The 26,772-nt window shown below is 36.0% G+C and overlaps 2 protein-coding genes and 1 long non-coding RNA gene across 6 annotated transcripts; 1 reads left to right on the plus strand and 2 right to left on the minus strand.

The window, feature by feature from the left end:
- Window positions 1-2,788: 2,788 nt before the first annotated feature.
- On the minus strand, window positions 2,789-3,459 carry LOC121263231. The gene is made up of 3 exons (XR_005940199.1): window positions 3,414-3,459; window positions 3,248-3,319; window positions 2,789-3,116 (listed from the first exon to the last, which is right to left on the minus strand). It is a non-coding gene; the product is annotated as an uncharacterized LOC121263231 (long non-coding RNA).
- Window positions 3,460-4,457: 998 nt separating this feature from the next.
- LOC121263150 (oxysterol-binding protein-related protein 4B-like) lies at window positions 4,458-7,242 on the plus strand. The gene is made up of 6 exons (XM_041165963.1): window positions 4,458-4,600; window positions 4,731-4,976; window positions 5,283-5,379; window positions 5,772-6,063; window positions 6,408-6,510; window positions 6,985-7,242. Exons 1-6 carry the CDS (start codon window positions 4,571-4,573, stop codon window positions 7,237-7,239), a joined length of 1,023 nt encoding a protein of 340 aa, XP_041021897.1. The 5' UTR covers window positions 4,458-4,570; the 3' UTR covers window positions 7,240-7,242.
- Window positions 7,243-11,462: 4,220 nt separating this feature from the next.
- LOC121262982 (glycosyltransferase BC10) lies at window positions 11,463-17,448 on the minus strand. 4 transcript variants are annotated; one of them, XM_041165718.1, is made up of 12 exons: window positions 17,003-17,448; window positions 16,046-16,095; window positions 15,451-15,974; window positions 14,865-14,963; window positions 13,797-13,912; window positions 13,631-13,702; window positions 13,409-13,499; window positions 12,719-12,799; window positions 12,078-12,137; window positions 11,873-11,995; window positions 11,745-11,783; window positions 11,463-11,649 (listed from the first exon to the last, which is right to left on the minus strand). In XM_041165718.1, the coding sequence occupies exons 3-12, from the start codon at window positions 15,832-15,834 to the stop codon at window positions 11,521-11,523; spliced, it is 1,194 nt and encodes a 397-aa protein (XP_041021652.1). In that variant the 5' UTR covers window positions 15,835-15,974; window positions 16,046-16,095; window positions 17,003-17,448; the 3' UTR covers window positions 11,463-11,520. The 4 variants fall into 4 exon arrangements, with proteins under 4 accessions (XP_041021652.1, XP_041021653.1, XP_041021650.1 ...); XM_041165719.1 differs by lacking the exon at window positions 16,046-16,095 and having other exon boundaries at window positions 13,797-13,897; XM_041165716.1 differs by lacking the exon at window positions 16,046-16,095.
- Between the last annotated feature and the right edge of the window lie 9,324 nt (window positions 17,449-26,772).

The raw sequence follows: 26,772 nt of genomic DNA on the forward strand, positions 1-26,772 counted from the left end.
GGGAGTAGGGAGTACCTCAAATCCTTCCTCCAAAGGCTCAAAACCATCCAAGTTTATTAATGAGGAAGCTGAGACTGCATACAAAACCATGTTCTCCAAGAGGAATGTACTTGGAGAAAGAGAGGTAACTTTAAATGACCTAAATGACCTTGAGTTTGAATTCATTGCCCATATTTTTGCCGATCTAGGATGGGAGAAGATCACTGAGGGAGCTCCTGCTCCCTATATTGAAATTGTTAGGGAGTTTTATGCCAATGCCTTACTAAGTGTTGATAACAATTTCATTACATCTATTGTTAGGGGAGTTGACATGATTATCACTCCTGAGATCATTAGAGAGTTCTATGAACTCCAGAGTGTGGAAAATCCAGATTTTCCATACAAGGGCATGGAGACCCCATCGAAAGCCCAAATGAAAGATTTGTTTGCTGGGCCTAGTGCACCACCATGGCCCTTAAAGATTCATAGGCTCTCTATGAAATCAATGCTCCCTGAATATAGGTTCCTTGCCAAAGTGGTTTTGGCAAATCTTTGGCCCATCTCTAGGCAAATTGAGTTGATAGTTGAGAAAGCCCAATTTATATATGCTCTAGTAAAAGGTATACCTATAGATCTCCCCTCCTATATTGTTGATGTGATTTCAAAGGTCAGGACTGACAAGACAGATAAGGAAAGTCCGCCATTTGGAGGCCTTATCACAAAGTTGGCAAGAATAGCTAAATTCCCTTTCAGAAGCATCAAGGCCACAATCAAAATGTATGGAAAGAGCTCCTCCAAAACTGTCACCAAGTAAGAAGCAGTAGTTGCTGGAAAGAAAATGAGCCATGCAGAGGCATCCACATCTTCTCATCCTCCCCAAGACAATCCATTGAAGTAGTTGAACATTTTCAAATTTTGCAATCAAAATTTGACTCGTTTGTGGACAAATGGGAATAAAAGATGGGAAAAATTGACCAAATGCTCGTAGACCAACATGATGAATTAGAAAAGAAAGCATAAGATAAGAGTCCTTTGTGTGCTTCGAGTCTAAAGAGTCAGTTGAAGAGATAATTATGCAAACTTTATTGAAGAAACTGAAACAAACTTGAACTCAAGATAATTCAGAAGAAGTTATTCAGTTCGAGATGTTCACAAATAGCTAGCAACGTATCTGACTGGGATTCTGGATAAATCTGTCAGTATAATCTTTATCCAAATCAATGACTGCATTACCTATTTATAGAGGAGTCGGCTAAAGGTTTATGTAACACTTGAACTGCACGTATTCACAAGTATTTGAGAGCTTGAAGATCTGGGTAGAACTTCAAGAGACCGTGCAAGAGAAAATTCTCAAGAGAAGGATTTTTCGAAAAGACTCAATTCGTGATATCGAGTGAGAGCATACTCCAAGGGGGAGTTGTTGTGTTCAAGTTCAACCATTGGAGGTTCCAGTAAGAAAGACAAAGATTGGAGAGTGTCAGAGGTTCTGACTACCTACTGTGGTAGAAGACAAACGGGTTGCGTGTCTTGGGTAAATGTGTCGAGTTACAAAGGTTTTGTAAACATTTTACTTGTAAAACTCTTAATCGATAAAATTGACTTTCCTGGATTTGGTTGCCCCATAGGATTTTACCTTTGAAGAGTTCTCCAAAGGGTTTCTCTTCGTAACCAAATTATTGTGTTAATGTTCTTAATATTATATTTTGATTACTAATCTGTGCTAACAATTTCTGTTGATCATTAACGTACATAATTATGGGTACTTAAGTAATTTCAATTTGTTAGACTTCAACCACTAGCATCTAGACAAACTGGCCAATAGAGATGGATGACAATAGTTAGTTAACTGTCTCAAAGTCCTCCCCTTATCTACTTGGGCTATACCTATTTACGTGGTTTTAATTAAATTTCTTTTTGACTATAAAAACAAAAACTCTACTCGCACCCGTGGTTGGGAACCTCTCGCACACACGTCCATCCACGTGCAAAAATTTACTCTTTTTCTCTGTCTTTCCCTTTTCTCCCATTTCAGAATTTCCTTCGTCTTCCACCTTGCCACTCAAATCCCTCTTTCTCCCAAGAGCTCCTTTCCATCTTCCCATTCCCCTTCCATCTTTCACCTTCATCTTTCTGAGAATATTCTTCTATTTCATTGATTTTTTTTCATCTATTTTTTTCCAACCACATGCACACGGAAACACCCACATGAAGCTGACGAATAGAGATGCACGGCGTATCGAATCTCATATTTGTAGGATATTCTATTGTGATTTTCCTATATTTTCTCGACAACCAAACATACTATTATGGACTATTGCAGACTATTGCATGATTTTCCTTTGTTTTCTCGACAATCAAACACACTGTTACGGACTATTGTGTGATTTTCTTTTGTTTTCTCGACAACCAAATTGACTATTACGTGATTTCTCTATGTTTTCTCAACAACCAAACACTGTTACAGGAACTTGTTCTTGTCCGGATGGAGACGCAGCGCGAGCCTGCAAGACTCTTTCTTGTCCATGGCTTTTTGTAGTTTCAAATACTAGGTCATAAAAGATAATAAAAAAAAAAAAGGAAAAAAATAAAACATACAAACAACTACTTTTTTTTATGGGATGAAGGATTTGCCTATGAGACCCCATTTTGGCGCTGACTGGAATGGTGGGTTTGATTTGCTTGAAATCCTTTTTTTTTCCTTAATAATATCAGCTGACGTGTCAACTGATTCCCCAACAGGTACCTAACGCCGGGTACCTGTAGCATAATTGTAAAAAAAATACTATCTCAAAAGTCCTGAAAGAATTAATGAGGCCCAATTTATTATTGCTCTAATGGTAATGCATCTTTAAATACGAAATTTTACAAGCTATCGAAATATGGAGACCAGTGTTTATTCAATTTGAACCCATCAAGAAAAGGGCTAGTGCTTCGTATATTAGCTCCATTTTTTGTCCAAGTAGCTGTCCTCACTGCAATATATATGCATTGAATATCCTATGTAAGCTACAGTCCTAGAATCATTACCATCTCGAATAAAATGTACTAGTACACCCTTTCTAAAGTCTTTCTTCTCAATTTCAGGCAACATCTGTTCTGAATACCGGCCATTTCCATGTGGACCAGGATCCTGAAAGCTGAGGTAAAGAAAAAGGAGTGCCTCAACAAGGGATGAGTCTAGATCCACATCAATGCCACATGATGAAGAATTTCCAATTTGGAGTGCTTGCTCTACACTTATAATAGGCTACTATACAAAAAGATTTACCAGTCAACAAAGCTGATGTTCGTATGCATCAGATAGTTGTAGATATAGTCAAAATTGTGCAAAGGAACACAACTGCAATCCAGAAAGAATTAAGCAGAAATTTATATTAGAAATTAATTACACTTGATAAAGGAAAAGAACTCCAAATAATCCCTCATCTCATCACCTATCAGAAAGTAAAACAAAATGCTGGTTAGCAGGATCTTGAACACTCCCAGACATGTACGGATTTTCTCAACCATATCCTACGGGTTTTTCATGCCAATCTATACAAATCATATCAAAGTGATTATACAGCGCTTGTGCACTCAGGAGTGTAATTATCATTCTCTCCAAGTATATCAGTAGAAAAAGAAAATTGCCATCCACTACCAAAACTACTAGCAACTTTAGGCCTTGTTTATTTTTACTGATGATATGAGATGAGATGAATTGAGATAAAATTGAAAGTTGAATAATATATTGTTAGAATATATTTTTTAATATTATTTTTATTTTAAAATTTGAAAAAGTTGAATTGTTTATTTTATTTTGTACGAGAATTTGGAAAAGTTATAATTATTAGATTAGATGAGATTAAAAATTTTGTGAAAGTGAACGAGGCCTTAGATATTTATGTATATATTATATTATATTATATGATTTGGAGGTAGGTATCTTCCAAGTTTTTATTATTGTTCTTTACGCAAAAAGTCTAATTTCTTCTTTATGTTTAGCCTTAAGCAAAGTTGAATATAATCCCAATTAATTTGGTTGAATTATGTATAAAGAGTCCTGGTGTGGTGATGGGTGAAGGCTAGAAATTAATGAGAAACCAGATAGAGTAAGTAATTGATTTAGACATGCATATTATCTCTCTATATATGTATCTTGTCATGATACTATATAGATATAGACATGATACTTATTTTGGCACAATTTCAAACACATGAGATAGCTAAAGATTATACGAAAATCTCTTTATTTATTTATTTATATTTTTATCCACAAAATTAGATTTTCTGATTCCACCCATAAAAGGATGGAATGGAAGCCCACATACGAACTTTATATGCGTGCTTTGAGAGAGAGAGAGAGACGGTCGGGCCGGGGTTTAAATTGTAGCCAAAGCTGGGTGCCTACAAGATAGAGACGTGGTTTTTTCCTCCTCTTAGTGCATGACCGTTGGGAAACATTATATATTATAATATAATGCAGGTCACCGGAGCTGGGAATGATATCCGGATTGTTCTGACAAAACCAGTGACATTGGAGGGGGAATCAGATATTGATTACACAGCTCCTAATCCTCTCCAGCTAGTTTTGAGTCTCTTCAAAAATGTCATGCCAGGATCAGATCTCTCACGCTTTCAGGCAAGTCAAAAACTCTTTCTAGTCACCACATATATTGATGATTTTTAAAGTACTTGGACTTATAGGCCTGACACTTATAACTAGCATTATTCGAATGGTTTTGACAAATACTATTTCTCGTTTCATTCAGCTGCCCCCTATCTTCAACATTCCAAAGTCACAGCTTCAGTGTTTTGGTGAATCGGTGTATTGCATTGCTACTGATATGTTGAGCAGGTGCAACGGCGGCAAGAGCCCCCATGACAGATTCATAGCCGTTACAGCCTGGAGCATTTCCACTCTGCGTCCTGTGATATTCGGTGTGGCTCCTTATAATCCCATTCTTGGAGAGACGCACCATGTTTCAAGTGGGAATCTCAATGTTCTTCTTGAACAGGTATTTGCTTTCTCTTATGAATTTCCAATTAACTATCCACCACTCTTAAGTTGGAAGAGTGGAAAGGTAAATACCTTCAGGAGAAGACTCGTTTATCACACGCCTGGCTGGTCAAGATTGCCATATTTATGTTAGGCAAGGGCTTGGACATGCCCAAATTTAGTCTCTTAAGAAACTTGAGGTCAAACATGTTTGGCAAACTAGCTTGATCTTGATGCAAGGAACAGCTTGCCCGCGCAGTTTGAACTGAAGATTTATTTATTTTCTTCCTTACTTTGGCTACGCTCCTCTTTATCCTGTCTGCAGGTTTCACACGACCCACCAGTATCTGCACTCCATGCTACCGATGAGAGAGAAAATGTTGAATTGATTTGGTGTCATCATCCTTCTCCCAAATTCCATGGTACATGAATTTTAGCAAAGTGATTATTATGAGTTTTCTTTTTATGCTAGCTGGATGCTGTTTATTGAGATTGAGATGTGCACGTTGGGCCCTTGAATTTCAAATCCACTTGTCCTGAACTAATAGTATCCACTGGTTTAACATTCCTATAAATATCTATTAACTCCAGTTGTAATACTTTCACTTACTTTAGCTACCAATGATGAAATTTTGTTCAACAATTATCTTTCAACATTTATAAAGTTACATCTATATGGTTTCATGACTAGTGTTTACAGATATACAACAAGGCAAATAACATTTGAATCTACATACTCCTTTGGCTTTAGTATATTTTTCACTTCTCTTGTCTTATACTATATGCACTTGACGTTTTTTAAAAACCAATATAGGTACTTCAGTGGAAGCCGAGGTGCTGGGCAAAAGGCAGCTGAAGCTACTAAATCATGGAGAAACCTATGTAATGAACTCACTGAATCTATTGATCAGATTCCTTCCAGGTCCTGGGACAGATTGGGTTGGTAAGGTCAAAATCCAGTGTCAAGAAACTGGGCTGGAAGCTGAGTTATGTTTTAGGAGCAATTCTTTTCTATGGCGCAGAGGAAATCATCGATCTGTTACGGGGAAGATATTTGAGTCATCATCCTTGCAGACTCTTTATGAGATTGATGGTCACTGGGATAGGTATAGGTGTCTTTGCAATATCATTCCTTCTCCACTCTGCAAGCATTAATAATCAATCTCTATTAACACATTAGCATGGTATGCGTTTCCCTTCTCTGATGTTTTTTGGTTGGAAAATGAGGATCTTAGGCAAAATTAATTTCCAGGCTCTTGGTTACTTGTCTTGTCTGTGACGGGAAAGGACTTCGTGTTTCATTCTGCTTTTAATTGAAATAAATAGTTATGAACAATAGCTTTGATTGTACATGAGTTATTGTTTAATATCAAAGAATATGTTTGATGGTTATAAAAGAACCTGTGTTATTTGTTTAATAAATTGCTAGTTTTTTTATTTCCTACCACAGAACTGTCGGAGTGAAGGACATCAGTAATGGAAAATTAACAATTATATACAATGCAAAAGAAGTCATTTCAGGATTGAATGCTCCAATTGTCAAGGATCCAAAGGTAATTCACCTGTAATCCTCATCTATCCCTCCTTTCCCCTGTTTGTACTTATAGCATCTATGTACACTTTTCATAAAGTATGATGGGAAATAATGGGTACCCATTTAAATCCAAGCCCATTGATTCTGTGACTAAATTTTTCAATGTTAACATGACAATTGCATCTCTTTTTCCATACGGAGAAAGAACTAAAATTGTTTTTAATAAATAAAATTACTACAACGTGAATACATACAGTTCAAATAGAAAGCAAAGGATGGAACTTTTTTTCTCAAACGATATGACAAGAACCAAACTTATTCATTGCTACATAGTTTGGTTAATCGAATGCTTAGGAACATGGTTTTGTTTCACAATTGGGGGCAATTGAAAATACATGTTACAGATGTGTCTGCAAAAATAGATGTCTTTTACATTTGCAAGGGTGTCTTTGTGTGTACCTGATTATGATATGCGATTCTCTTATGCCAACAGGAAGTGTGGCCAAGTGAATCAGCCATGGTGTGGAGTGATGTGAGCCAGAGCATCCTGAGCAAAGACTGGGAGAAAGCAAGAGAAGCAAAGAAGGTAATTGAGGAGAAACAGAGGGAGCTATTGAGAGAGAGAGATTCAAGAGGAGAAACTTGGATTCCTAAGCATTTTACTGTTTCTCTTAGCAAGGAAGGTGGGTGGGACTGCTCACCTATTCAAAAGTGGGTCCCACAAGCACCCATAGTCGTGCCCCTTTGATTCATTGATTGCATAGAATCGTATCAAGTCAGTTTCTTGCAAAATTTATTAGAATTGTTACTGGCTGGATCAACCAACCCTGTAAACAACAAAGCGTCACCTGTTTTCTGCATCAAGTTCCCAAGTACTAATAGGTACAGAAGTCAGCTAGAAACATTGGAGGGATGGCTACAGAATGCTCAAGACAAGTGGCTGGACTTTCACTCTATGCTGAAATTCACGTGAAACAACTTTATTTGCCTTGTTAAATATCTGCCCCACTTATACCTAATGATAAGGAGTTCATCGCCTTTTTCGGTGGCCAAGTCAAATGAATGTAGTCCTTTTCCAAGAACTGCTTAGCCAGGCTATCCGGATCTTCTTTCTTTTTAATCAAGTAGTTGAAGTGGGGCTCCTTAATTCGTTGCAGTGGTCTGCTTGTGGACATTACCCAAGTTCTTTATATTTAGACAAACATTAAATCACATTTATACTTGTATTGCAAAGATGCCATGCATATTCAAACTTGGATTTGTAGAGCAAGGTATCTACAAACCTATAATGTAACGCCTCAATAATAGGCCCAAACCTCATGGCTCAGACTGTGCAAGGATGACACGCACAAATGGCATAATAAGAATTTTCTTTTAACCTCCCTTCATTTAAACTGAATACTTGTGTCTTGATAGTATTATGACTAGTCATTTTAGAGTATAGGTCATGTGGTTTAGGCTTTCCTTTGGAGCATTACATATAACCTGGACTGCTCAGTGCCAAGAGTAATTTAGCACTCAACCGATTGTGCTAAACGTTAATTACCATAATTTGAGGCCTGAATTCATGCTTCTGGGTGCTTTCCTTGCAAGCCATATAGCAGCAATTGTGATGCCTTAACCCTTGCTAACATTACAAATATTTGAAGGACAAATCAGATGAGAGATCCGTGACAAGGATGAAAGATATGACCCTTAAGTGAAGTTATTCCTGTTACTCATCTATGTAGTGATTAAAATTTCTGAAAATTGTACGATTTAAAAGTTTAATATGAACTCATATACTTATCAAAACTGTACTGAATTCCAAATTCACATTTCATGCTGATACACTATTTTAAGATCACTGAAGCTAAATCACAAAGTAACACAATTTCACTTATAATCAACACTATTACATCTCTGCCAATGTCTCCTAATCCCTATTCCTTCCTTTTGATATTTTTATGCATCAAGCACACCACCTACCTCAAACTCAAGCTATTGGACCATCTCCGAATGCTTTTCTTGCAAATCTGATTCACTTCCACGATTGAACGACTTCTCTCTAATGGTGTTCAATATGGGCTTCCATGACCGAGCTCGAGATGAACTCTGCGCATCGGAAGGTGCCATGGCTGCCTTTGGCGCCACAAACCGGTTAGGACTTCTAGATGGTGAATTCAATACAGGGGTTGAGCCATATGGACTCACCAAGGGACTATCTCGGGGAGATTTAGCCTCACACCGGCTAGTTTTTGCTACCGCGGTCAGCTTCTTCACTACACAGGCCAAGTCCATAGGGGAAACCTCAGATTGTAATGCTGAGAATGGTAGCAATAAATAGATTTTGCCTACTTCAAGTTGGGCATCGGGCTTTAGTAGTTTGGAGCCAGTGGTGGTGGATAGAAGCTGAGATGGGGTGCATACAAAGTGCTTTGCAGGCTTGCCAGTGACTTGGCTAACTGAAACAGGATGTTCAAAGTTCTCCACATAACCATTCAAGTGAACCACTCTTATGCCTTCCAATGCCCGTGATGATCTGCAAGAAAAACAAGAACCCATGTTTCTGTATAAGATATGCAGAGAAGGAAAGTAGCCTCTGTAGGGGATATTGGATATGAGCGATTGAGCGAGTAGGAGTTAGATAAAATATATATATATATATATACACACACACACACACATGAGAGGGACTTTCTTTTTCCTTGCTTGATAACGTACTTGAGCAAGAAAGCAATGATTTTGTCGGCTTTTAATTCCTTTTCCTTTTAGACCAAATGATCCATCCAAGCCGTATGAAAAGGGTTGCAAGTCCCTTCCACTGAATTTCAGAATCCTCCTCAATAATTTATAGACAATTTACTCTCTCACTAATGATGACATTTACAATTTAAGGTGAGGTTTATAAAGTAATTTGACTATAAGTGTTTGAACCAGTCAGGGGGTGGATCTATACACATTCTATTGCAAAAGTTCAGAAGCCTATGACCATGATTTGCTGTTGAAAGCATGCATAATTTTCTCTGACTCGTGCTCTCTCACTTTGAAAATGTCGTGGCCTTGGGGCTTGGAACTTTGCGGATTGTTCACAAGTTACAGATAAGAGTAGGCCCGGCAAGTAAAAATATACAATTCCAAAAGCTTGACTGACAAGAGGAAGGAAGACTTTCTTCACGATAATTGATTCTAATTTCCAAACTCTGCTTTTCACCTTGAGTTTTCTAATCTTATTTTGATGGCACATATGGATCATTTATTTTAATATTTAAAGAAGTATCATTCAATAAAAAATAAAGTTCCGTTTAGATATAAAAACACTCTCAACCAATCTCATATCATCTCATCTCATCATTACAACTTTTTTAAATTCTCATACAAAATATAATAAATAATTCAATTTTTTCAAATCTCAAAATAATAATAATATTAAAGAATAATATTCTAACAATTTTTTACTCAATTCATCTAAAACCATCTCATCTCATCTCACTATCCAAACGAGCCTTAAATTATCTTCCATTTCATATAAAGAAGTAAAATAGTTGAAAAAAAATTGTAAGTTGATTATTTTGTTTATTTTTATTCTTTGAGAAATAATAATTAGTGCTTATACATGCTTTTAAATCACAACTTTTTTCAAAAACTTAAAAAATAGATTTTATTATTTAATTCGTATCTTAACACATGCCCACATAAAAGGTGGTGATGAATCCAGGTTAGATTTGTTTCTGCCACCAAATTCATCTAAGATCAGTATTTTGGTGCAGGTGGAATGGTCTGAGGTAGTGGAGTAAACCTCAAGGACCACAAAGTCAAATGACCCCAAATATCAGTAACCATGGACGGGACCTTTGTGGAGTATGTTATGGGCAACATGTCACTGATTGTGAGATTTGTCCTAACATGAAGACAGTGTTGACCAGTTCAGTCCTAGTTCTACCTGTCTTCTGTAGAGGACCCCAAAAGAAAGAAATTAAGGTTAAACAATTGCTGCAGAAGAGAGGGGAGAGAAATATAGACCTAGAATAAGGTACAATGTGATCTTTCAAGTTCTAATTCAGTGGAGCAAAGAAGAACCCAGGTAGAAAAATAAAATAAAAATAAAAAATAAAAAATTTATTATCCATCTTTTACTTCGAAATCCATCTCAAACCCATTTTTATGTGCCGAAGGTAGGATGGAAGACCTTCAGAGAAATGCTTGAGATAGTGATTAGTGAGGTTGAAACAGAGTCGATGGAAAGTTTTCTTCTCCTTCTTTTAAAAAAAAAAAGAAGATAAAAGAAAAAAAGAAAGAAAAGAAGCTGTTATAGTTCTTGACGAAGTTGAATCTTATGTTTTTCTCTTGCGAAGATGATATAGTGCTCATGATAAACATCATGAGCATGCAAAAAGGTGAGAAGTAAGCATCACCAAACCAGAAACTCTTCAGATTGTTTCTTCTGAAATGAAAAATTATGTTGAAAGTAGATATAAAACGTTGATGATTATACAAATGTTTAACCTTTTCTAACTAAATCGACAAAGTATTGTTAATTTCTACCCTCCCACAATAACTCAGGGCACTGGGAACTATACTCACCTAACCTTTTTTTTTGTTTTTTTACCTCTTTCTACTCAAAAGTATGAATTCAAGGATCTATTGATGTCTCCTACTAAGAACTTCACCTTGTCATCATCTTTTACAAAGATTTAACCATAAATGCTCAGAAATAATTCCCCCAAGATTTTGTGCAGCACAAAGTAGATAAACATTTGGAGCCCAGCCAGCATTTACAGGGGAAAATAATCAAAATTCAATTCACCCATCCCCAAGGAAGTGACGCTAACAACCTGGAAGCCTACTACTACCAACTTAGGTCACCCTAATTAGTAATTGCTATGCCAGTTGCCCTTGCACTCTAAGAATTGTGCTTCAGGATCATTCAAGCCTAATAATGTGCCAATTTACAACTTGGTAAGCTATATGGGAACCAAAGATAGAGTGAAAGGATCGAAAGCAACAATCGATTCGACCAAAAGAATTTAAAGAGTCAAAAATATCTAGCTCAAATTTCTGTATAATTGGAGAATAGATGCAATAAGTTATCCAGAGCCTCTGGGTAAAATTTCCTGGCGAATAGGTAGCAAGGCCGTTGTTCGCCATTCCATAAGCAAGGCCATCTTTGCACTTCCTTCTGTAGTAAAGCCCAAGGAAAGAAAATTGTTTTCAGACACTGCCTAACCAATTCACGTGTTAAAGATTGAATCAGGGTCCATATAGAAAGCATACCTTCTCATCACTGGTTACATGCACGCTTACATCAATTGACTGCATACATAACACCGTTCAAAGTGTCAATCAAAATCCATGCTGGGCGATTTTGGGTAAAATAGTGTACAGATCAGGAAGAAGTATACCGTAATATTCTTCAGAAGCTCTTCGGTAATATCCCGAGCCTTGTAAGATTTTGGGTGCCACTTTCTCTCTGACCAATCAACATGTGTGATCGACCAGTTGGCAATTCCACCAGGATCAATAATCTGGAAATATTCTCAGAAGATTCGGTCAGAGGTGCTGAAAACAAACCAAAGCTAAAGAAGCAATGTGGACAGAAATTCTTACATGGAAAAAGGTTGGCAGGTAATGTTCATCGGCAATGCAATTACGCCCCTCCAAACCTGGCTGTAGTTATCAAGGACACTAATGACTGTTGGTGCCAATTTACAAAAAATACAGTTTCCAAGATCTCACAAACCCATATTAACATAGTCACCCACTTAATTGCTTAGGGAATGCATGTTGCCAAGGACTTAGAAGAAGAAAGACAGTGGGGAGACATCCAGTACCTCACAATGAGCAAAATTATGAAGCCAAACCATTAATAGGACAAATACAATTTTAACATGCAACTGTGGAAAGAAGATATGCATGGATCATAGGAAAAAGAACCATACATTGGTCAAAAAAAAAAAAAACAAAATAGACCTGACAATGTACTGCGACATGCGTGAGATAAAGAAAGAAAGCGGGACAGTATCTGTCCTATTGATGATCAGGTTTTGGCAGGGAAGCATCTTTTATGCTTGTTTCTAAGGGTCAAACATACGTATATATTATATAACAAGGGATTATAGTGCACAACTTACTGATTACATGGCATTAAGCCATTTAACATACTGAAGTCACATATCTCTCTATTTATAGTTACAATATCATGTCTTCAGAAACAACAAAGAAGACAGAAGATGTAAGTCGAAATTTACCTTGCAGTAATCACGGAATTTAGAGTAGTACAGATAGTCAGCCATAACTATAACAGCATGCTGCCTTTTCACTGAGAACCACTGAACAGAAATAAAAGAATTAATTGGTACCCATAGAAGATACTGAAGGAGGTTTAATTCTAGAGGTGCTGTGCTGCATGCTGGTATATCTAAAACCAAGAACCATTTCAACAGCACCAACCCTGCCCTGACTAATGGGGAAACAGGTGAAGCTCTTACAGCTGGATGCAACAATGCATCACCTCTGATAATCTATAATCGTTTCTTAGACTTCAACCACCAGCATCTAGAAAAACCGGCCAACAGATACGGATGACAATAGTTAGTTAACTGTCTCAAAGTCCTCACCCTATTTACGTGGTTTTAATTAAATTTCTTTTTACCTATAAAAAAAATACTGTCTCAAAAGTCCTGGAAGAATTAATGAGGCCCAATTTATAACTGTGTTATTGCTCTAATGGTAATGCATCTTCAAATACAAAATTTTACAAGCTATCGAAATATGGAGACCAGTGTTTATTCAATTTGTACCCATCAAAAAAAGGGCTAGTGCTTTGTACATTAGCTCCATTATTTGTCCAAGTAGCTGTCCTCACTGCAATATATATGCATTGAATATCCTATGTAAGCTACATTCCTAGCATCACTACCATCTCGAATAAAATGTACCTGTGCACCCTTTCTAAAGTCTTTTTTCTCAATTTCAGGCAACATGTGTTCTGAATACCGGCCATTTCCATGTGGACCAGGATCCTGAAAGCTGAGGTAAAGAAAAAGGAGTGCCTCAACAAGGGATGAGTCTAGATCCAAATCAATGCCACATGATGAAGAATTTCCAATTTGGAGTGCTTGCTCCACACTTATAATAGGCTATTATACAAAAAGATTTACCAGTCAACATAGCTGATATTCGTATGCATCAGATAGTTGTAGATATAGTCAAAATTGTGCAAAGGAACACAACTGCAATCCAGAAAGAATTAAGCAGAAATTTATATTAGAAATTAATTACACTTAGTAAAGGAAAAGAACTCCAAATAATCCCTCATCTCATCACCTATCAGAAAGTAAAACAAAATGCTGGTTAGCAGGATCTTGGAGAGCGTATGCCAATAATCGTCTCTCTGCATCGACCATCGAGATTTTCCCCCATATGACCTGCACCATTATCAACTGACTAAACTTATACATTTAGCTGTGGACAGATCACTGTCTCATTAAAAAACAAAAAGTAACAATATTAATAACTACAAACTAACAATATTAAGAGTTTTCCTTCCAATTATTGCCTCTACAGAAAAGCATATACATTTGGAAGGAAAGAAAGCATTTCTAAAGTTCACTTTACCAGGGTTATCCTTTTTTTCTCAGGGGGGCAATAGAATGTGTAGTCATTAGTTAATGTACTTCTTGATTTATTTTTACATCCCATATTCTCTCAGAAAAGGGCAAACATGGTAATGCCTTAAATACAAACAATAGAGAACTCTCATGGTCCACATTTCCAATGACATTAAATCCAAGAAATTACTAAACAAGAACCTTGAGCATATAAAAAACTAAACGGAAAGTTTTTATTTTGCTAAGTGTGCCCAACGTTTCTTGAACACTCCCAGACATGTACTGATTTTCTCAACCATATCCTAAGGGTTTTTCACACCAATCTATACAACTCATATCAAACTGATTTCCTAGATCTATATTAATGAATCAAACAAAGCAACCAGCCAAATTGGTAAGTGAAGGACTAAATCAATCAATCCATCAGGGAGTTATGCCCTGCCCATCTTCAACAGACACTATAAAAATATAATTCATGTCAAAACCATGGAAGCGTTTATAAGCAGTTGGGGGCCTGGTTTTTCATATGGAGCCATAATTTCAAGAGTAGACCAACCATAGAGATAGTATATTCTCTAGATTGTAACAGAAAAAGAAAATCCGGTACTACTAAGAGAAAGGAAGCTCTTGTAAATTCTTAAAAAAATGGAAAAAAGAATAAAAAATATAAAATGATTGCAACGAACATGTTGTTCCTATTTTTGGCTTTAAACACATAGTATAAAATGTCTAATCATGAAAGGAATGTAAACTTAGATCACATTCAGAAAGCAAATTTGTCAACCTGATCACTGTGTATGTCCCGATTAGCAAAATGACGGCTCACATGTACAGGTTTTTCTTTAGATGCATGCACATAAACAGAGAATTTGTCTTCATGACCCTGCCAGAAAAGATTAAAAAACTTTAGCTAGATATATTAACTTACCAACAATAAAAAATAAAAATAAAAAACTTTTTACAAGCATAAAACAATGCTCTGAAAGAAATAGGTCTCACATTTGTTTTAAACAGACTAGTTCTACAGAAAGAAATAGGTCTTACATAAGGCGTGCATTTATCACCATGGCAGACATGTTAACCAAGCATAAATTCAAAAGTCTAACAAGAAAGACATAAATAGCAAAGCTCCATTATTTTGGTGCATATCATTCAGGAGCAAAACATGAAGTGAACTTGATACTTTCAGTTCAATAGTCTATGAAAGCAATAGTCAACATAAGTAAAAAAGCAATTAAAAGAAAAAGAAGAAAAATTTAAGCAAGATATGCATGGTTAGGACAAAAGTGATAAAGAAATCATTCATAATCAAGAAGCACATCACTTTATTAGGCCAAAAAAAAAAAAAAATAGATAAAACAGAAACTTACATAGAAAAACTTGTCCCAAAGCTTCTCAAAAGGCAATGACCCCCGAGTCAAGAACATGAAGGCAATTTTAGAACTTTCAGATTGAACAGCAGGTGCATTCAAAATATCTCTTATTACAACACGAGATGCAATTTCTTCATCAGTAAATTCGCGTGCAGGAGTAGGTGGAAGCCAATTTGAAATAACCTCACAACCCCTAGAAGAAAACACATAACATGCACCACTGCTTTGGGGTGGATACATATAAGCGCATATTAGAAATACTGTGACCAATGAAACCAAGACAATAATCCACATAGGCCTCTTCATGGGAGGTCGATGGCGAGGCCCAGGCAAGACCTGCATATCACCCATGCCTACACGCCACGCCTGGCCAGTCTTCATCTAGATTAAATGCATCACAACTTCATATCAAGCAACGTCCATCTTGACATTTGTATCCAATTCCCCATGACATTCTTTTCATATGGAATTAGTATTTAATAGCCCACTAAAGAATCCTCAACCTATTGGTGTAGAAGAATCTGAAATTGTAAAGAAATTCCATTAGCAGGCCAGACAGGCGTGATAAAGCTTAAACATTACAAGAGATTACCCTTTGAAAAGTCAGACCACAGGCTCTATATTCCCAAGTATCTGTGTACGCTTTTAAGTAGACCACACACAAAAAAAAAAAAAAAAAGACAGAAAGTTAATAAACCAAATAACAGACAAGATCAAAATTTGCCTTCATACGGGTAATTTCTTCTAGGGTTAAGCTTTTTGAAAAATAAAATTAACAAAATTGTGAAATAAGTGAAGTAAATGAAAATCAAATAAGAAAAAGTAGGCTTCCATATAACTCGCGTAGAAAAAAGAAATATTCATGATAAAGCACACCAGCCAATAACGAGATAACGGACTCTGCTGGGCAGTTTCGTACCAAAGAACTCACATTCAAGACCCGCGTATTATTTCCTTTTGTTCCTTTCATTTATTACCTTTCCTCATTAACCCAACAAACCGAGCAAAAGCGTATAAACTTTAAGCAACTCAAAATGAAAGTTCATAAATATTAAAAACAAGAAAGGCCCGCGATATAGGAAACAATAGAATCATTGGAGGAAAAAAATAACAAGAAGATTAAAATTATCAAAAGTAGACAGAAGGAAAAGTGGAAAGCAATGTTTGAAAAGCATGCCCTTTAAATTCAAAGTTGTGAAGCAATCCAAGGACTTGAACCAACCGATATTCACATTTCTATACGTATACAAGTAACTAACAAAAACTAAAGCTTGCGTTTAAAAAGTCAAACCCATATCCAACTCCTGTAAAGTTCCAACCTACCCAAGAACCAAGACACGCTCAAACACCACAAAATCCAAATCCCAAATGCACAGTCCATTGAGCAATTAGTCAACCTGCCTCTCCTCCAAAGTTAGCAATTTTGCATGCACACCGTTTGGTTCCCGATATAATTCGTAAAGCCAATACAAGAACGTGAAAAAGATAAATTACTAAAGAAAATAACCCATCAAAATCTCTGCATCTTCCTCTTTAACATGATAGATACCTGGAAAGGAAATGAGCTGAATCGAGCTGAGAAAGATCCCTGATCCACGCAAATCTGGAGCGTCAGCTGAAAGATCTAGAAGCCGAAGCTATAGGATAATGGTTTTTCAAGATCTACGGCAGCAATTAATGAGAAAGAATCAGACCCAGACTCCTACAAACAGGGAGTGCGAGGAAGGGGAAGGGGGGTTTATATTTACGTAAGATCATATGCACAGAAATAGGTAAGAGGCGTTGGAATATGATTGATTTGATTCCTTAGACGATACAGTTTCGGAATTCTTTGTCGATTGGTTTTTCCCTTACTGAGTCACTCCCTCAGTCACTCACTCACTGTGTTTCTTCCTCCCTATAAAATTCTCTGAGCAGAGAGAGAAAGTTGAGGAATTTGAAGTGGGAGGGCCCTTTACTTCTGGTTTTGGTTATGGGCCTCTCTGGCTGTTCTCAATCCCATTTCAGCCGGCGATCTTCTTTGTTTTTTAATAGAGTAATGATAAGAAGAAGTCACTCTAGTAATGTATACTTTATATTTATTATATAATTATATTTATTTTTTTATTTTTTTTATTTTAGACTTACAAGATGTGTAATTTAGATGATGTCATATCATGTGTACAAAATAATTACTCTCAATAATGATTTTTATCTATATTTATTCTTTTTAATATTTATTGTTTGTTTTCTAATAAATAAAATGAGATGCGATGAGATGTAATAAAAATTAAAAATAAAATAAATTATTATTAAAATATATTTTTTTAATAATTTTTTTAAGATTTAAAAAAATTAAATTATTATTTTTATATAAAAAATTAAAATAATTAAATAAAATAAGATGATGTGAGATGAAAAATTTTATAAAAGTGAACTATACATATTGATATTATAAATACTGAGTTTTTGTTTGGAGACATGGTTGTAACCTTTAGGCTCTATTTAGATTGAGAAATTATCTTAATTCATCTCATCTTATCATTATAATTTTTTTAAAATTCTTACATAAAATATAATAAATAATTTAATATTTTTAAATCTTAAAATAATAATAATATTAAAAATTATAATTATAATAATATTTTATTTAATTTTTAATTTTTATCTAAAATCATCTTAGGATGCAAATGGGGGCTTAAAACCGACTCGTGCCATGTTTGGCTCTTCCTTCTAACCATAGAATTAAGGACAACATTTAAATAAATAAATAAAAACAATGCCAGGACATTGAAAATGGTCGATTACTGTAATTTTTTTCGATTTAAATATTTTAAGAAGTAAACATATTTATTAATATTCATTTCTTTAATTATTAAAAACTATATATAAAATCCGTCGGCACTCGGCACCACTTTCGATCCCTATCATTTTCCTAGAAATAATTTATCTTGTGAAATTAATTATTATTCTATTATTATCTCCTTAAATGATATTTAAATATTAATAATTAATTTATTATTTTGAATAATTACACTATATTATTCTCGACAAAAACTTGTTATGTGATAGAGTATTATATTATTTAAATATATTATATTAATATATGTGAATGAAGATAATAATATTTGAATTAAAAGATATATTATTCTGTTATTTTTTACTCGTCTATTAATTTAATGCTATGTCTAGAAATTAAAAAAAATATGGAATATTATTTTTCAAAAAATTACTATACTTATGCAAAATTATAATTTTAAATAAAGTAGAAAATTGAATATTAAAGAATATTTTTCCGAAACTTAGCAATGGAATAATCAAGATTTTATTAAAATTGAAGGGAAAAAAAAAACAGGGCCCAATAGTCAACACTCATTCAACATATTCGTTTATATTCAAAATCTATCTCAATTTATCTCATCTAATTATTATAAATTTTTTAAAATTTTATACAAAATATAATAAATAATTTAATTTTTTAAAATTTTAAAATAATTTTTTAAAATTTTTATATAAAATATAATAAATAATTAAATTTTTATTTTATTATTTATAAATCACCTCAATCCATCGACTCTTTTAATACAAACCAATTGTAAGCGTGTCCGTAACGGGCAAGAAAGCGCTTGGCAGAGGCTTTTTTTTGTTTTTTTGTTGTGTTAGTCGTAAAAGACCCTACGTCTTCCATGCGGCCGTATAGACAGACGGTCACACTCTATCATTAGACATTTGACTCTTCTTCAAATGTGCCCCGATTTTGGATTGGTTCGTCCGCCGGACGGGGACTACACATGCCCAAATGGTAATAAATTTTGGAGAGAAATTATTTACACAAATATCGGGTAAATTTTTTATAAAAAAAATGAATTTTATTATAAAAAAAAAGTTTAAATTAAGATTTATCCATATTTTTATAAAAATCTTTTATACGACTTGTATATTTAACACTTGCCTCTAGTATTACTCAATCGTATATGGACGAGATGACATGAAAGGTGATCATGTAATTACAAGAATATAATATAAGAGAAACGATATTTATAGTCTTAAAGTATGTAAATCTCACCCTTCTTTTGAAAAATTCTTTTGTTAAGTAAATAGTATGCAAATCTTATGCTATTCATTTATAACAAAAAATGTTGGATACATTTAAAAATTAATATCTTTTATATAAGTTCTATTTTTTTTTATAAATGGTTTGCAAATTTTAAACTTATATCTAACATTACTCAAAATATTAAATGACACTTCTCATCTTTTCAACAGTGCGAAACATATTGGCTTGGTCGACCTCAACTTATATACAAATAATTAAAAGTACATCTTTTCATCAGTACTTTAAAACTTGAATAAAACTACTATGCCCTCCACTTTTGACCCCTCCACTTGACCGCTGGTTAAATTTTTTTTTTTACTTAATGATTAAGAAAGTGATTTTAAGTGTATTAGTGTATTTTTTATTTTTTAAAAATATTTAAATATATTAAAAAAATATGAAAAAAAAGCCGCTAGGCGTAAGAGTGGGGCAGCAGAGTAGCCCCACTCTTAAAACTTTGAGGCAAATGATAGTTTCATATGACATTAAAATAGAAGTTATGAATTTAAATTCTGATTCTATACTTCACTCCATTAATTAAATATTATTCTACGTGTTGGGTCTATTTATTAAGAAATAGTTTGACCCAAAAGTGAGAGAGTATATTAAGACAAATATAAATGATTAAAACTATATTTTTTTTTAATATGAGTACTCCAAATTGATTGGAGATTCTCGCTAAGTTTGGCTTGCAATGCAAATTCCTCCATAGATAATGGAGAAAGAATGTGGCATCAAGTTCTTTATCTTTAATTTGTACATGTTAGAGGTTCACCTTGTACCCTGGGAAGATTCTTTCGGCCTTTTTCTATGTTTGGATGTTTAACTCATCTCAATTCATTATTACAATTTTTTTAAATTTTAATATAAAATATAATAAATAATTCAACTTTTTTAAATTTTAAAATAATAATAATATTATTAAAAAATAATATTTTAATAATATTTTATCATCTCAACTTAATTCAATTTAATTTAATGTAATGCAACATTCAAACGCAACCTTCAGGTGGCCAGGAAAGTAATTTTTATTCAGACAATTGTTGGTAAGTTTTTCCAAATTCGGATTTCAACTTGAGAAAGATACATACGAAGTGAATCTTACCATAATTATAGATAAGAAAAGATATGGCAACGACGTGATCTTGGTGAGCTAGCTATATTTGCAACAGGAGTTTGATAAGCTATATATACAACAGTTTGGTATATCAAGTTCCATAGACATAATTCTTCATTTCAATAGACATCTCCCATAGGAATCTATCATCACGATTGAGAGGATATAACTTAAGGGCTTTTTTTAAAACTGTGGAGGGATAAAATGTTAATGCCCAAGGCTCAGTCACCATGCCACATTAGAAGACAAGATAAAAGGCTGGGAATGGACTGGGAGCAAGGGGGGATGTGGAGCAGGCGGGTGGCAAGGATATCAGACCAATCCCATCACTGCAGATGAGACAAGCAACAGGGAGGTAGATAAAATCCTTCAGCCGGATGATCAAAAGCTCTCTCTCAACTTCATCTTCTTCCTCCTCCTTCTCCTCTTCTTCTTGAGAAATGAGCGCATCAATGAAATTTTCTTCTCTAATAAATAAATTTCCAATTTTTTTCTTTACAGTGAGATGTGAAGGATCATAGATGATTATAAACAAATATTTTATAGTGAAAACTCTCCTCTCTAAATCTTTGTAGACGTAGGTCCAGTATCGAACCACGTAAATATTTGTATCTCTCTCTTTATTTTTCCTACACTTATCTTCTATGAACGTACGCACCGTCACCCTATAGCCGTACTGGAACACTTTTGGGAGATCCAAATAATACTGATCGAGATCCAAATCGTCATAATGGATTAGAAATGACTCTTTCTCTCCTTTCAGTATGTGCGATTTTTATAGCATCAACACAAAGAGAGAGAGAATTAAAATCGCCAGTAAGCACACGTACAACTTTTTCCAAGCAACGTATGTCAACATAAGATGACTGGGATCAATCTCCCATTTGGGTCTTCCCATGATACGAGCAATGATTGAAAGTTGAAACCTTAATGCAATATTGAGCAAAAAAAAACCTGCAGCTATTGAATAAGATATTTGAGAACATGCGACATATGGGAGAAAAAGGGCCTAGCTAGCTATAATTAATGCTAAAGAAACTCTACTCATAGTCCGGTCTAGTATTTTACACTCCACACGAAAATACACCTGGCAAACCGGTTCGTTTATAGCCTCCGGTCCAATTCGAAATTCATCTCTGAAACTCATTCATTCTTTCTTCCTGGAAAACCCTCCCCCCGAGACACTCCCTCTCTCGCCTCTCCCTCCCTGAAACTCAACTTCTTCCTCTCTCAAGACAACTCGACGAAGCTCCCCTAAACTCATTTCCCTCTCTCGCAAAATCTGTGTCCCTGAAACTCATTTCCCTCTCTCGCAAATCCTGAATTAACTCCCTCCCCGACCCATAACTCTCTCGCCTCTCCCTCCCTGAATCAACTTCTTCCTCCTTTGACTACCACTACCACGAAGGCAACTCGACTGATCTCGACTCCCAAAGCCGTGACGACGGACTGAGCTTGACCCCCAGAGAAATCACATATGTCAATCCCGAAAGAAGCTTCCTGCCGCTATTGGATAATTTTTTCAAATGCCGTGTAATTTTTTAAGTGATTGTATCTCATTGTTATGGTGATTGTAATCTGGGCTATGGAAACATGTAGGGATATGGATTGATAATGCCACTTTGAGAAATGAATAGCAAGTGTTTGTAAAAAAGACTCAAAAAAAATATTGGCTCAGATGTAGATTGTAATCAACTTCTTACTCGATGCAAGCTGATGTTGGTGGTGGGTCCGTTGTGGCTAGGTTCTTGTCGGCAGTCCCAGATGGTGGCTGTCGGAGGAAGAAGAGGCTGCTGGCGGGAAGAAGAATGGAGAAGAACGTGGGTGTGGGGGGAAAATAAATTAGAAATGTTATAATTTTAGGTTTAACTAAAAGAGCATTTTTTTTTTTAAAAAAAAAAGAAGCTAGATCACCTTTCGTGTGCCGTATGAGAAAAAGGGAAAGGTGTATAGAAAGACTCTTAATGCTAATTTAACGAGAGAGACAATAACTATAAGAGAAACGTACAATCTTTCTTCTTTCTAATCATGCAGATACCTTAAGCTCAAACTCCGTTTCTCTGACAATCTTCTAGATCTTGGCAGGATCCGAGTCAGGTATATATAGAATTGTGATAATTAAGGTGTCGAACTGAGTCTCAAATGAGAGAAAAGACAACGAAGGTGAGACAAAGATTACACCGGCCCGTAGGAACTAGGAGTAGGGCCGGGCATTCTACTTCGTATGCAGCAGATGCCGGCAAGTCATCCTTAGCTCAAATCCACTCTCTATATCTCCTTCATGCAAGATGCCTGAACGATCGAATTGGATGATGATATTCTTACATGATATGTATGTTCTTTTCCGAACAAATGATTAATCATATTGGTGAGTAGTGAGAGCGTTTTTCTGATAGTAGTTTATTAATAAAATATGGAAATTGGGATAAACTTTGGGCCGGGGATATATATATATATATAATGTGTATGTATGTATATAATATGGAGGACAATAAGTTTCGAGAGTTGCTACATACAGTCCCCAATCTTAGTCCCCGCGTACTCCACTACGTGTCCCTTGTCCATGTCCAAGTCGAATGACCAAAAGACCCTGCTCTCACGCTTTACCAAATTTCACTCTGTCAGTCGAGTTCTCCGGTAGTCAACCCAATTTTGACAGAAGCTCTGAGAATGACTTTCATGATCCCCAGCACAGAAGAACAACCAAAGACGAGAAAATTGTCAGTATACAAGAAAAGTCAGAAAAAAATTGCCATTATAATGACTTCCATCTCAAGAAGATCCCCACAGATTTTTTTATTGTTTAGTTATACAAACCCACATACCACTGCCAGTAGGTCTTGAATACACAACCTCAACTTCTATCCCATTCTTGTGAAAGAGAAAAGCAAAGTCGTTTACGCCATAGTTGACTAGCACAATATAATTTTTTTCTTAACTCATTGATGCATGACTCAACAAGCCACCAGGCACCTCCACCAGCATCTATCTCCTACAAGCCCAATACATTATCTTTTGAGTTCGTCTAGATACAGACGAATTAGCGGACGAATCCGAGAAGAATCTTGAGTTCGTCCCCAAATTTGCTTGCATTCAGATTTTTCCTTTATGGAATTTTATCTCTCAATCCTTAACACACGATGATGTTGCGTTTAAGAAAGGACAAGTACACCCATGATCTTCTTTTTCATTCTATATCGGTCATGCAATGGAGAAAGATTCACACCAGTTTCAGGTTGATAACAGAATGAAGACAAAAATAGAAAGAATTTTTCTGATTTCATTGATGTGTAGTGAGTGCTATTTATACACAGAAATAACTAATAAAAGAATAATGAATTTGCAGATAACTTGAGAGAAATGGGTAACGGTTTCCTCTCCTGTTGTATTCTAGAAGATTCTATAAGCTAAGTGTACAATTGGAGAAACAGACTCTTTGGCCATTACGTTACTGCTGAGTTGTCTAGAGTGCTCTCCATGTGTTTGTGAAAACTCTCAGAAGAGTTACTTAGCTTGATACGCCCCCGCGAGTTGAACGGGGTGTCGACCACGTTCAGACTCGTCCTGAAACGAAGGAAGCGATCAGCCACAATTGGTTTTGTAAGAAGGTCAGCCAGCTGATCTTGTGAACTACAGAACTTGACTTGTAGAGTATTTGCTGCAACTCGATCTCGCACGAAATGAAAGTCAATATCCATGTGTTTGGTTTTGGAATGATACACTGGATTCACAGAAAGGTATGTCGCGCCGATGTTATCGCACCATAATATAGGAGCTGAAGGAAGAAAGATACGTTGCTCTCGAAGTACAGTTTGTAACCAGATGACTTCGGCTGCTGCGGATGCAAGAGACTTATATTCTGATTCCGTGGAAGATCGAGCTACCGTACTCTGTTTCTTTGAGCTCCACGAGATTAGGTGGTGACCCAAGTATATACAGAAGCCACCCGTTGAACGTCGATCATCGGGACAACCTCCCCAATCAGCGTCAGAATATGCTTGAAGAGTGAATGCATTTTGTTGCTTGAAGATGAGGCCGTGATTGATCGTGGCTTTGAGATACCTCAGGATACGTTTCACTGCTGTCCAGTGAGCAGTTTTTGGAGTGTGCATAAATTGACACACTTTATTAACTGCGAAAGAGAGATCAGGTCTCGTGAGTGACAAATATTGGAGGCCCCCAACGATGCTCCTATAGAGAGTAGGATCTTCAAAATCTGTAGAGTCAAACTTGGAGAGCTTAAGGTTGGCAGCCATGGGAGAGGTGATGGGCTTAGCAAATAACATCTTGCTTTTGGTGAGCAATTGTTTGATATATTTTCGTTGAGAAAGAATTATACCACTGGCAGTATAATCCACTTCAACTCCAAGAAAAAAAGGAGAGCGGACCAAGATCCTTAACTGGGAAGTTGTAACCCATGGCTGAGATTAAGTCATCAATAGCAGAGGAGTGTGATGCTGTGATGACAATATCATCTACATACACTAGAAAATAGATCTGCACATTACCATGAAATAAGGTAAACAGGGAAGGATCTGCTTTGGATGCTGTAAAACCAAAATCAAGAAGCCATGTGCTTAATTGAGCAAACCAAGCTCTAGGAGCCTGTTTAAGGCCGTAGATAGCTTTGTGAAGCTTGCAGATATAATCTGGATGAGCAGTGTCCACAAAGCCTTGAGGCTGTTGCATATAAACATCCTCTGTTAATGATCCATGTAGGAAAGCATTTTGGATATCCAGTTGTCTGAGGGGCCAAGAACGGGTCACTGCAATAGATAGAATGAGACGGATTGTTGAAGTTTTGACCACTGGACTGAATGTCTCAGTGTAGTCCAAGCCATGAAGCTGATGGTAGCCTTTAGCTACCAGTCGAGCTTTTCTTCTTTCAAAGGAACCATCAGCTTTAGTTTTGGTGCGAAACACCCATCGACAACCAAGAACGTTAGCTGAGGGAGGTGGAGGAACAAGGCTCCATGTCCGGTTCTGTTGTAGTGCACTGAACTCCTGTCGCATAGCTTGCCACCATTCGGAAAACCTAGAAGCTGCAGAAAAACTAGACGGCTCATTAGGCACACAAATATCAGTAGTGAAACAATACCGAGAAGGATAAGGAACAGTTCCGTCGGTGAACATACGGGGTCGAGAAGAGTTGGTGTGGGCACGAGTAACGATGGGAGAACGGGGAGGAACAAGAGAGGTGTGAGGCGGTGGGGGTATTGGATTAGAGGGAAGGGAAATGTTAGTGGAGTTTGGAGGAACAACAGATGTAGGAGAAGTCGAAATGGGAGTGTTCGCGGTAGAAGGGGTGCGGGAGGAAGACGAAGGAGATGAGTGGGCCGAAGTGTTTAGAGGAATGGATGGGTATGGACCAGGCCCAAGAATAGACGGTTGTAAAATGGGTAAAGGAACTATAACAGGAGATGGAATTTGTGTATTTGGAATGGGCCGAATTTTGTTGTAAGGAAAAGATACCTCATTAAAGATAACATCACGTGAAATGTAGAGGCGATTTTTGATGAGATCTAAACACTTGTATCCCTTATGCGATGTACTGTACCCCAAGAATAAACAAGAGACAGATCTGAAATTCAATTTGTTGGAAAGGTAAGGCCTAAGATTGGGCCAGCATTCACATCCAAAAATTTTGAGAAATTTATAATCAGGATCATTTTTATGAACAAGAAAATACGGGGATACATTTTTTGTGACAGGAGAAGGAAGAAGATTAATTAAATATACTGCAGTTTCAAAGGCATCGGCCCAAAAGGAGAATGGAAGTGAGGAATGTGCCAAAAGAGCTAGACCGGTTTCAACTATATGACGGTGTTTGCGTTCAATGAGTCCATTTTGTTGATGCGTATGAGGACAAGAAAGACGATGTGTTATACCAACCTTTTGACAAATTTGAGTGAGAGGTTTGAATTCCCCACCACCATCAGTTTGAAGTGTTAGAAGTTTGGTATTAAATAATCTTTCAAGATAGGGAAGGAAAGTGGTAAAAACTTGAGCAACATCTGATTTTAATTTTATAGGAAATATCCATGTATATCTGGTGAATTGCTCAACAAAGGAAAGATAATATTTAAAACCAAGCCTAGATGTATGAGGTGCAGGACCCCAAACATCT

The sequence above is a fragment of the Juglans microcarpa x Juglans regia genome, chromosome 4S, assembly GCF_004785595.1.
Source record: "Juglans microcarpa x Juglans regia isolate MS1-56 chromosome 4S, Jm3101_v1.0, whole genome shotgun sequence".
Taxonomy (NCBI): domain Eukaryota; kingdom Viridiplantae; phylum Streptophyta; class Magnoliopsida; order Fagales; family Juglandaceae; genus Juglans; species Juglans microcarpa x Juglans regia.

Coding starts and splice junctions, on each gene's coding strand:
- LOC121263150 (XM_041165963.1), top strand. CDS start 4,571: ATGCCAGGATCAGATCTCTCACGCTTTCAG. Junction 4,977..5,282: donor TCAATGTTCTTCTTGAACAG/GTATTTGCTTTC, acceptor TCCTGTCTGCAG/GTTTCACACGACCCACCAGT. Junction 5,380..5,771: donor TCCTTCTCCCAAATTCCATG/GTACATGAATTT, acceptor AAACCAATATAG/GTACTTCAGTGGAAGCCGAG.
- LOC121262982 (XM_041165716.1), bottom strand. CDS start 15,834: ATGAAGACTGGCCAGGCGTGGCGTGTAGGCATGGGTGATATGCAGGTC. Junction 11,996..12,077: donor ACCTGCCAACCTTTTTCCAT/GTAAGAATTTCT, acceptor GAATATTTCCAG/ATTATTGATCCTGGTGGAAT. Junction 11,784..11,872: donor AGCTTCTGAAGAATATTACG/GTATACTTCTTC, acceptor TTATGTATGCAG/TCAATTGATGTAAGCGTGCA.